General features: G+C 36.2%; 1 protein-coding gene across 9 annotated transcripts in view; it reads right to left on the reverse strand.

Moving 5' to 3' along the window:
- Positions 1-12,465, reverse strand: part of SLC4A4 (solute carrier family 4 member 4) — a 429,784-nt gene that overhangs the window by 34,529 nt on the left and 382,790 nt on the right. For all 9 annotated transcript variants that reach the window (XM_082390084.1, XM_082390085.1, XM_082390086.1 and 6 more), the window contains 2 exons: positions 4,441-4,554; positions 2,634-2,795 (listed from right to left, as the gene is read on the reverse strand). In XM_082390084.1, coding sequence (XP_082246210.1) covers positions 2,634-2,795; positions 4,441-4,554 — 276 coding nt within the window. The remainder of the gene's footprint in view (positions 1-2,633; positions 2,796-4,440; positions 4,555-12,465) is intronic.

Consider the following 12,465-nt stretch of genomic DNA (forward strand, 5'->3'; position numbering starts at 1 on the left):
GAAGAAAAATAAAGAAGGGGACTATCAAAACTGAACCAGAAGATTTGGAAAAGAACAAAACAGAACTTCTAAATATAAAAAAATTTATAATTCTTGAAAGGAAAAATTCAGTGGAGTGGTTGGTAGTAGAACAGAACCAACAGAAGAAAAAATTAGTAGAAAGATCTGAAGAAATTATCCAAAATATAGCACAGATACTGAAAGATAGTAAATGTGAAAACAAAACAAAACAGTTTAGTAGAATTGGGGCACAAGATGGGGATGTACAATAAAATTCTACTTGTATTCCAGAAGGATGTATTAGAGATTGAAAGAGTCAAAGAATTACAAAATTCCATAATTGATAAAAGACAGGAAGATTCAGGAAGCCCAGTAATCCAATAATAATAAAAAGAAATCTGTGCTTACACAAGTTATAATAAAACTCCAAAATAAAGACAAAAAGAAAATGCTACAGCATCCAAAGGAAAAGAATGATCACTTACAAAGCAATGAGAATTATACTGACAGTTCACTTTTATGGAAGTCAAAAATAATTGAAAATAGATTCTAAATGCTGGAAAAAAATAGCTTTCAACCTAAATTATACATCCAGAGAAACTACTTTTCAAGAATGAGGGTGAGAAAAACATTTTCAGGCAGACAGTTTATCTCCCAAAGACGCTCACAGGAGAAAATTTCAAAAGTCTGGTAAACTAGTACTGTTTAAGGGAAATAATTCAGTCTAATGAAAAATATTCCAAAAAGGAAGGTCTGAAGTGCAAAAAGAAAGAAAACTTGTTTGTAATTCTAAAAATATTGACCATGTCTAATTAATTGGATTTTAAAATTCAGGTAGCAATAAACTCTGGGTATTAACAGAATATGATATGGGAAGGAATATCAAACTTAAAGCATTCCTTAGCTCTTAGCATTATTCAGGAGAAGGGTAAAACTACTGACTAACTTTGGAACTTAAAAATGCATATTAAAATATGCAACATAATCACTAAAAGGTAAAGTATGTAACTTCCACCCTAACAGAAAAAAATGTAGAAAGCAGAAAATAAGAAAAACAAAACTGTACCAACCTAAAAGAGGACAAAAAAGGAGAATAAAAAAGAACATAAAGTTATACAAACAGAAAGCAAAAATAATGTGCTAAAGATGAATCAGAATCTATCACTCATCACCATCAATTTTAATGGATTAAATACTATAGTTAAAAGTAAAGATTGTAAAAACGGATTTTTTTAAAAGTCCAACCATGGGTTATCTACAGACACAAGATACAAGGTATATTGAAAATAACAGAATGAATACACATAAGGTACCACAGATTTATTAGTACAAAATAAATTAATCTTTAAGGCAAAAAGCATTACTAGAAACAAAGAGAGTCACATAAAAATTCAATTCACTAAAAAGATAAACTATAAATGTAGATGTACTTAATAACATGGCTTTAAAACAAAGCAAATATTAGCAAAAAACATAGTATAGAAAATCAATATAGTAAAAAATTGCTTCTTTGAAAGAAGACTAATAAAATTAACAAACCTCAGGTTAGATTGATCAAGAAAAATAAGAAGCACAAATCAATAACATTAAGATTTTAAAGGGAAAAATAACAGATTCAGATTACAAAAATGACAAATGATGATATTATAAACAACATGTCAATAAATTTTAAAATAGAAGAAAAAAGGGAAAATCTAGAAAAGTATAAGTTACTAAAATTGAAAAATAGAAATTCTGAATGTCTCATAGCCATTAAAACATTTTGATCACCAGTTTTACAGTTCCATACAGAAACCACTTGGCCCAGATAGTTTAACAACTTGTCTGATCATTCAAAGAAAAGATAATTGACATGTTATACATAATAAAGAGACTATTATATTCTATTTCAGAGAATGGGATGGGATCGGAATACTAGCAGAAATACTCTCCAGCTCATCTTATAAGGATAGTATATTTCCGATACCAAAACCAGACAGGGACAGTATAAGAATGGAAAAATGGAGGCCAATGTCACTCTTAAACAGAGATGCAAAAATCCTATACATACACACACACATATATATACATATATACACATATATATGTACATATACATATATAAGTAATATATATTATATTACATATTATAATATATATATTAACAAACCAAGTTCAATTGTGTGTAAGAAAGAAACTATATATCTGCCAGGTTTCAAGGTTGGTTCAACAGTATAAAATCTATTAATATAACTCACCAAGTCAACAGGTTAAAGAAGAAAACTCATATTTTTATCTCAGTAGTTTATCTCAATAGTTTCAGAGAAAGCATTTGTCTTTGTCTTCATTAAGGACAGTTACCATATTAAAATCAGATGAAGGATAACAGTGGCTGAGTGGTAAACAGTTTATACTGCCCTCTCAGATGGTGAAGAAAATATGATTTGAAACAACTTTTTCAGGTTTAAATGAGGTCTTCCAAAAGTATTACATTGAGGAGATGTGTCCACACAGGGTGATCTATGACTCCGCGACGTCTTAAAGAACATGAGCTATAATTCCCATAAAACTATCTTGCTTTTGAAGCATTTAATATTTTCAAGCACCAAAAAAGAAAGTAGAAGGCAGTGATAACCATTATTATGAAGATTTACCTTGAGTTTATGTTCTTTCCTGTTTACAATCACAGCTGTGATTTGCTGGTCCATGAAAATGAGAATGGTGACCAACAAAGCAGGTATAGCAGCTGCAAGGTACACCCACCAGGGGTTTCCTCCAAATGGTGGAACAAACCAACCTCGGTTTAGACTTGTTGGCTTTAAGTAGAGAGAAAACATTTTTTAAAACAATATTAATACATACTACTTGGTGAAAAATCAGTGGGGGAGACACACTTTTATATTTGGAGAGCCAACATATTAAAAAATAGAAACAGTTTTACTGATAGCTTGGACAAAGATTATTCAGCAAGAACTTCCTAAAGGAGGTTATTTTGAAGGCAATGTTTTAAATGAAGGAAACTAAGAATATACGGTGATGGAAAAGAAGTAAATGCCAATTTGCATATTTAGGATGCTCCAAGATAAGAATCAGGATGGAAGAAAGTGATTTAAGTTTAAGGAGTAGCCATAAGAGAAACTCAAATGTAATATTCAGTAAGGAGGTAGGCAAGAAATTACAAAACAACCATGAATTTTGTTCATGGGTTTTAGCGATTATACAGAAGTTGTTTCTACTACTGCCAAATTGCAATCGTTTCATGATATAATACATAAAAAGCTACAAATATTTTATGTTATAATTAAGCTTATTTAAATACCCTGATCTTTCTTATTTTCATATTTTCCTATTCTTTTCCTAATTTTAAACAATATAAATAAACTAAAACAGAATCCTAACTATGAATTATTTTCTCCACATTTACCATGAAGAAAGCTTCACTTCTCCTCTGAAGATATTTCTGTCTCACTTTGCTCATAACTCCATCACTGAATCTATTCACATTTTACTACCTTTACCAGGTTGTGAGCTTATAAGGAAAGGAATTTTGTGTTGCTCTTCAATGCATTTCAGATTCCCAGTATAGGGCTTGACTCAAAGCAAGCATTCAATAAATATTGACTTAACTAATGACTGAATAAATGAGCACTTACCTTTGCTAATAAATATATCATGGCAGAGAAAATGCAAAAAACATTTTGTTTGCTATAACATAGACATCCCTTCCTCATCAGGTAGTCATTAAGCTAAAACTGCAGTTCGTTTAGTTTTTCTTAGCAAATATATGGTTCTCAGTGATGGAGAGAGAGGTTAGGAGTGTTCTAGAAAATAAGTGAAAGACTTGTGGTGAAAAATTAGATAGGGATATTTGAGAATGAATGAAACGTAAATTTTACTCATTAGGCTTGTACATACCCACAGGTTTATAAAATGAATAATTCCTATATCTTTGTAATAATTAAAATGCACATTATATATACACATGTGTGTATATGGCGGGTAGTTTGGTGGCAGGAAAAGAGCACTGAATTAGTAATGTAACCTTAGGTATTTTACTTAATTTTTATAAGCTTCAATCTCAACTTCATAAAATCAGGATGATGATAGTTACATTGCAACCTAGAATTATTATATGGATCAAGGTTATAAGTTGTTTGAAAATACTCTGGATATTTTTAAATACTCTAAAAATATAAAGCAGAGTTTATAATGTTACCATAAGGTATTTCCAATAAAAATCAATATAATGTGAACCTTGCATTTAGTCCTAGTCAGGCATTTAATTTGTGAAAAAATAGACAAAATGTATATATGCACCTAGCAACTGACCATTTATAAAATAAAGAAATGGATAATTGTACAAAACTAACTCAAAGAGAAATTAAATATAACAAACTAGAATAGGGGAAAGGAAAGAAAACCAAAGAATTCCAGGAATGACCAAATGACAAGTTCACCTACCTTGAACTCACTTGGCACAATCAGTTTTGGAGTATCCACACCTACCAGGGCATCTATTACACAAAAGATGAGAATGGACAAGATAATGGCAAAGTCACTGATCAGTTTTCTTGCCTGGGAAAATAAAAAAGAAACCAGGGACCATTAGGCACTGGATATATATATTTGCCTCTGTTTGAAGTGAATGAAGAATTCTATATTTGCTAACAGTTTACACTAACAGCTTCATTAACAAATTAAAGGAGCTGTCGTACTGCAGAGAGATTATTTTTAAAATTGCTTTTGCATCACTTTCTTACCTGGCCAGAAATAATCTAATTGCACAGAACAGGTCAGAGAGAGAGAGAGAGAGAGTGTGTGTGTGTGTGTGTGTGTGTGTGTAGGCAGGGGAGGGGAATCAAAGATAATATATCCTTGAAGTACTGTACAAACACTCTTCCTGTATGCAATACAAAGGAGACCAGAATAAGGATGAAATCTCAAGGCATATTATAAAATCTGCACAAAAATACAGAATTCTGTTTATTATTTAGGAGGTAGCATTTTGAGTACAGAGCAAGATAAATTCCACGGGTAACCTGAAAACTCCAAGAACCAAGCAGGGAAAGTGTTTACAGTTCCAGTCTAATGAATGGGCTTAAGACCTCAGAGAAAAAAAAGCGATGGAAGACAGAAATCTGATGGCTTCACTAACTTTGCCAAAGAAAATATTTTTCACTCTTGGCTAGTGCTTAAAATCTCCTGTATGTGGAGCATCTCTTTCTCCACCACTTCTTAAGTGTGGTCACCTAAACTTCCTAAGTACCTGCCTCTGGTCAGGACAAGGGCTGGGCTTTATGGGAGTGCATTAAACCCAAACCTTTCCCATGGAGTGGGTGCAGAATGGCCATTTCTGAGTCAGTAGCGGAACATGGGACCATTTAGTTGGTTGGCGGTTCCTCTGCGGTGTCTGGTGGCACTGACAATGGCCTACGAGCATTACTATAGCACAGACAGCTGAGTTTCCCTGTAAGGTATATACACATGGTTGTGCATAATTTGATCATTCAACAAAAAGTTACTTAGCACATTCAGCCCTCTGTATTCACGGCTTCTGCTTCCGTGAAAATGGAGGGCCAACTGTAAGTACCTAATACTTTGCTTGGCACTAGGGATACCACAGTAAACAAAACAGACACAATCCATGTCTTCATGAAGTTCACAGTCAAGTCATACATGAGGAAGCCTGCTCCTAAACGAAATCAGGATTTATTCAGCAGTGATCACGTAATCTCAGAGTAAGCAGTCAGCTTTCTGGTGCCACTAGGTGAAGAGAGATCAGTGATGGGCTGAGTGGCTGCACAGTTCTCAGGACAGAGGGTCTTTGGAAAGAGTAGTAGGACTACTGCAATCAGGTGTTCAACAGAAACTGAAGTGGAGAATGGAATTACTTGGCGATGTGGGTGTGAAGGACATGGTAGTGCTCAATTCTTGACGGTGACCAGGTGTCAGGAGCCTTGGGTACTAAGTAGCAGCAGGATCAAAGATGGCCATTTGGCCAGAAGTTCGAGGACTGGTTTAGCTTTCTGGAGAAGTATACACAGAGGAGCAGAGAGCCAGCTATGGGACTTTTAGGGGCAATTTAACACCAAGCACAAATAGATGGCAGGGATCAATTTGGGGAAAACATATAGTACAGCAGTTAGAAGCACACAGTTTCTATAGTCAGATTACCTGGGTTGGAACTCCAGTACCATTATTTCCTACTTGTAAATACTTATCCTTTCTTAGCTTTAATTACTCCAACTGCAAAATGTAGCCAAGATAATCCCTCCAACTTCATCGGTCTGTCATAAGAATTACACAGGATAAGCCATGAAAGTGCTTTTTAGCACAGCACCTGCAGCATCACAAACTCTCCTAATATACGTTAACTCAGGTTATTTCAAGTTCCACAAAGCCTCTTTGGCTGCAGAAACCATTGGAATAACTAAATAATCTACTGCCAGGAGGTCTCTGAAAGAAATCTTGAATTCCAAGAAACAAGAAATAAAAACCCAGTAATAATATGAAACTGCCACTCAGAGCTCATTATGGTTGGAAGTATCTGGAATCCCTGCAGAAAAAGGATGCTTCCCAGGGGCTCAATACGGGAGGAAACACCCATTTTCTTAAGTTTTGTGCAAGTAAATTTTCACACGGGCAGCTCAGGATGGTCTGGCAAGAGACGGTCATTGTGAAGCAGGCTCAGGAGTATATTAAGATGTTACAGCAGCCTCTCTGGTCCGGTAGGTCATGAATCAATGCAAGACCAGAGGTCACTGCCAAGGCAAAAAAGAAGTTCTCTCTTCTTTATCACCCTCCCAATCCTTACTCAGCAGATCCAACTTGCTGACAGCTCAGATATCCTACAAGTTGTTCTTTCTAAAGAGGGTAATGGTTATTAAAAAGGCAGTTCTCCTCCTTCCCCGCCCCCCCCCCATAAACAGGAGAAGGGAAGTAGAGGGTAGCAAATGAATCCAATTGGCCGTTTCTTGGTAGAAATACCCCTAGGGCCCGCACCTCTGGCCCTTCTAGGGGACAGATCTGCCTGAGCGGAATCACTACCAGGCACCGGGGAAGTGCTGTTCCTTTACTTAGGAGACGAGCCATTCTCAGCCTTGCATAAACCGAGCACTGAAGCCCTAAACCTGCTTTTTCAGTAGTTTTCCTCATTTTAATTAACGGCAGATTATTTTTTTCCTATTGCTTAGGCCCAAAACTTTGGACTATTCATGCAACTCTTCTCTTTCTCTCACATCCTACGTCCAACAGGTCAGCAAATTACCTTCAAAACACATCCGGGATCCTGTCTCTTCTCATCACCTCCATTGCTATTCCCACCCTTATCTAAACCACCACTTTATCTCATATGGTTCCTGCTTCCTGTCTCTATACTCACCAACTTGAGGACACTGCCAAGGTATCACCCTGAATAATCACGTTAAAATTTAGGTCAGATAATGTAGAAGGCAGAGTAATGCCCCTCTAAAGATGCCTGATTCCTGGAACCCGTGAATATGTAATGTTACTCGGCTAGGGAGAATCAGAGTTGCAGACAGAATTAAGGCTACTAATCAGACGAACTCGTGATTAGGGAAACCATCCAGGATTATTCCAGAAGGTCCAGTGTAATCACAAGAATCCCTGTAAGTGAAAGGGGAGGCAGGAGAATCTGTGTCAGAGTGATGCAGCGTGAGAAAGACTTGACTGGCCACTGCTGGCTTTGAAGATGGAGGAATTAGGGCCAAGAGCCAAGGAATGTGGGCAGCCTCTAGAAGCTGGAAAAGGCAAGGAAAGACAGTCTCCCCCCAGAGGCTTCAGAAAGAACACAGCCCTGCCAACACCTTGATTTTAGCCCGTTGAGATATATTTCAGACTTCTGACCTCCAGGTCTCAAGACAGTAAATGTGTTGTTTTAAGCCATCGTGTTTGTGGTACTTTGATACAGCAGCCATGGGAAACTAATATAAATAAACAGATAGTTTGGGCTCCCCTGGTTGCGCAGTGGTTAAGGACCTGCCTGCCAATGCAGGGGACACGGGTTCAAGCCCTGGTCTGGGAAGATCCCACATGCCACGGAGCAACTAAGCCCGTGCACCACAACTACTGAGCCTGCGAGCCACAACTACTGAAGTTCATGTGCCTACAGCCTGTGCTCCGCAACAAGAGAAGTCACTGCAATCACAATGAGAAGCCCACGCACAGCGACGAAGAGTAGCCCCCGCTCGCCGCAACTAGAGAAAGCCCGCGCGCAGCAACGAAGACCCAATGCAGCCAAAAATAAATAAATTTAAAAAATAAATTAAAAAAAAAATAAAATAGTTTATTTAAGTTTAATTATTAGTTTCACAAATTTATATATAATATATTTATATATAAATTTGGTAGAACCCCTTGGCAATGGCATTCTTGTCAAGTGTGGCACTATTATACTATAGGTATAACAGTAGCTAAAAAGTCAAATGCTAATAATTCAGGATTACATTTCTTAAAATGTATGGGGAAAGAAAAGATACTCTATTAATAATACTGCTTAACCTCATTAAAAATCACAGCTAGGGTGATATGTTCTGTACAGTATACTCACTTCTATTTCCCCTTCCTTCCCCTTAAATTGTACAATACGGTTCAGGTACATCAGAAATCACTCCTGGAGAGTGTTTATTGTAAGACATTCATTTCTAAGATAGTGGATCTGGTTTGAACTTCATAGTCAAGGAAATTGATTTTTCCCAGGCCACTTTTGTATTCAACTCTAAATCCTCTAATTAGCGAAGGCAGGTAGGGGTGCTATTTTAGCAGGCTCTTCAGGTCTTACCCTGTACTAAAATTAAACTTTAATTTGAACTGCCCGAAAAATGTCAAGCGCTGAGTATACAAGCTTACTAGATATACTCTAGGACCCAGGTACAGGAGCGTGGCGTCTGACTTTAAGGAAGTAAGAATCAATTTATTTGGGTCCTTCTCACATTTCCAAACACATTAGCAAAACAAACATGTATGAATTTCCTTTCATTTTTTAGTTTATTTTATCTTCCCTTTTCATCAAACTTGATCTCTTGCAAAAACTCCAGAACAGTACCCTTTTATGTGTCAATATATAAATAAAGAAATCAAATTAGAAACCCATAGTCCCTACTTCCCTACTAGCTATTACTGGTAATGATTAGAAGTGCCAAAGTTTTCATGAGAAAACTGTTCCCACTAGATTTCATGCCCAATCCTGTGGATTCAGAGGCCTCAACTTTAGCTTGGACAAACATCATAACTAATGGGTCCATCCAATCAAATGCTAAGTCTCTCTAGGCTCAAACTTCAATATCCTAGGAATATAAACTATCACAATCTAAATGAAACACAAGTTAACTCATATATGTCAAGGACTAACTATAAAAAGTTTGTAGTCACAGATGTGCTATGACATATAATAATTCTTACCTCCATTCATGAATGGGGAAAAGGAAAGCGTGTTTCAACTAAGATTCTTGTATACCAGAATGGTTTTGAGCTCTTTTATTTTTGTTTACCATTTTTTAATTATAAAATTGGAGAGGAGAAAAATATTTCTCTCCTCTGCAGAATTACAAAATATCTCAATCTAATAAAGAGCAACCAGCTTAAATATTTAAACTATCAAAGCAAAGAAGAAATTGAGTGGATGGGAAGGGAAATTCAAATAACCATCTAATAAATCTATTATACACATACGCTTCATGAAGGATGGTACTGTATTAGTTATTAAGAGAGTCATAATCATTGAGACACCAACAGTGAGAAGCTAGTTAATTTACAGGGGAAAAAAATGAATTGGGTTCCTCTGAAGCCCCAGAGGATATTTGGTTTTCACTTTGCGAGGACTGCAGCTGCTCCTAAATTAACTGGGGGAAAGGCTGTGCGCCTGCAGAGCAGTTCTCAATGGATGGAGCTGTTATAAAGAGACAACTACAGCAGCAGGCACGCTGTGGGTTCTCAATAAATATTAATTCAGGATGTCAATTCCTTGCATGATCGCCATGCTTGGAAAATGCTAAACAATGGTGTAAAAACGCATTTATTCTAGATGAAAAAAAGTGCGTCAGACAAATATGTTTCTTTTGGCAGTCATGAAAAGGCACAAAATACTATGAAAATTTTAAAATTTGATCCCCCTCCCCCATAGCCAATGCTATACAGCACTATAAAAAAATAAGCATTACTATCAGCACAGCAATCATAATACACTGTATTTTGAATCAATAATACCCACTATAATTAGAATTCAATAAAAGGAAAGTCTGATTTAGACTCCAGGATTTTAATGCCATAAGCTATAAAGTCAGAGAAATTCAGGGAACAAAGAAGGGAATCAGATTGGGCAATTTATCTAGGAGGGGCTTAGAGCTTGCCAGTGAAAGTCTACTAGAAAAAAAAATTGTTTTTCCAAGCAGGGAACAGAGGGGAGTAGGCCTAATCAAGTGGTTCAGCCGGGAAGCTAAGGAGATGTTAGCAGTCATGGGCCTCTTCCTCTATTCTGCCTCAGACTGAGCAGTAGAACAAAAGACCCAAATGCGTGAGTGCCAGAAGCAAATGAGTAAATCACCTGGGAAATACTATGTCCCAATCTGGTCACTATATTCTAAGTTGAAACTGAAAATCTGGAGTTGACTCAGAGAAGGATGACCAGTAGAATAGGAGTCCAGAAATCACATCTCATACAAAATGATAGGAGGCCTAAAGAAGCTGTAGGGAGAAATTGCCTTCAAATATGTGAAATCTGTCATAGGAAAGAAAGACTAAACTTGTTCTGTGTAGCTTCGAGGGCAACGGCAGATCCCGAGGACGAGGCTGTAGAAAGGCAGATTTGTGTTTCTATCAGGAATGCCTTCGGAGATGTAAAGTTCCTGTTCTGGGAAGCATTCGAGCAGCCCAGAGATGAGTGCTTGTCAGAAATGAAGAGGCAATGTTGGACTAGATGGTATTCAAAGTCCTAATACTAAAATTCAATGATTAAGACCCAATTGTCAAAATTTCTTGATCCTCTAATAGGGTCTTCTTGGATATATCCCCCCAAAACCATTACAATAAAGGGCTTTAAAAGGAAGGTGGTTTTATAATTTACATTAAGGTACAAAATTCTTAATTTAAAAAGAACTGGTAAGTCATATGTATAAATGAGACAGTCTAGAAATGGAGCAGGAGATCATTTTGTGTTAATGGATAGATTTCAATGCTGGTGACTTTTCTATGGTGCTTCTGACCAACAAGGTACCACGGTCAAAAAGACTTCTGTCCAAAGACTACCTCTATGCCACCATTAAAACCTCTCACATAACATGGCAAAGGGACTTTGCAAACAAACAAAACTCTCAAAAACACTTTGGCCAAACAATGCTCCCAACCTTTTTTTTCTTCGGGCTCAATTCAGGTTGACTGTATTTTTTGTTATATATCCACAAAAACTTTAGTATTTGTAATCTTTGTTGAATGTTGAACAGATTGGGTTGTGTTCAGAACCTAATATCCCTCTGTCATTCTTAAGAAAAAAATATGAAAGTGAGTTTTGAATTAAAAACAAATTTGACTTTAAAAATTATTTTCCTTGGTACAAGATAACACAAGAATTTGAAAATCTGATTCCCTTTCACTGACAGCAAAGTCATTTTCCAAATGAGCTTCAATGGTAGGATGTGGTCTGATGTTTCTGCAAGAACCAGCCAAATGTCACCCAGTATTATTAACACTAGGATGGGACAAAGAATACAGGCCCACTATTTCTTCCTCATATTTGGATACATTATTTGTTTTAATTTGATAGTTTTTACCATTCACCAAAAAAATTTCTGAGAGAAAAAGAAAACAGGGTAGGGATGTTACCTGATTCTTGTAAAGAGCTGTTTATAAACTAAACACATCCAACATTAATAGAATTGTCACAGGCCAAAATGCCAACTAAGAATCATGGTTCCAAAAATACAGCTAATTGTAGAATCCTAAACTGTGTTTTATATGGATAAAAACTAACGTGTCACCTAACTAAAATGCTCAATGTGTTTTCACTGAAATTCCTGAAGCCCTACACTTTTTTCTCACCCATAAAGCCAGTTCCTCAAAGACCACTATCAATTTACTTAGGTCACATGAGGTCACCAAAGTGTGATCCTATAGTAGACAGTAAGCATGAATAGGGCAGAAGGACCAAAATGAATCACCTCATTTAAAAACTCAAAAATCTAACTTATTCAACAAATACATATTAAGTTCCTACTATATTCCAGGCCCATGAATGACTTGTCTTTGTATCCTTACCATCCAGTGTTGTATCAAGCACACATTAGACTCAAAATAATTTTTTTCAATATTGAACTAATATACTAATTAACTATAGAATTTAGAATACTGTTATTTTTTTTTTAAGAAGGATATCAAAGAACATTCTGCTCAAATGTCATCTCAATAAACCATTGATGTTGCCAAAGCTATTAACGGTACCTGGAACTTACTGATCTTCTCTATTTAAATGACAAT

The sequence above is a fragment of the Balaenoptera borealis genome, assembly GCF_965194805.1.
Source record: "Balaenoptera borealis genome assembly, chromosome: 4".
Lineage (NCBI taxonomy): Eukaryota > Metazoa > Chordata > Mammalia > Artiodactyla > Balaenopteridae > Balaenoptera > Balaenoptera borealis.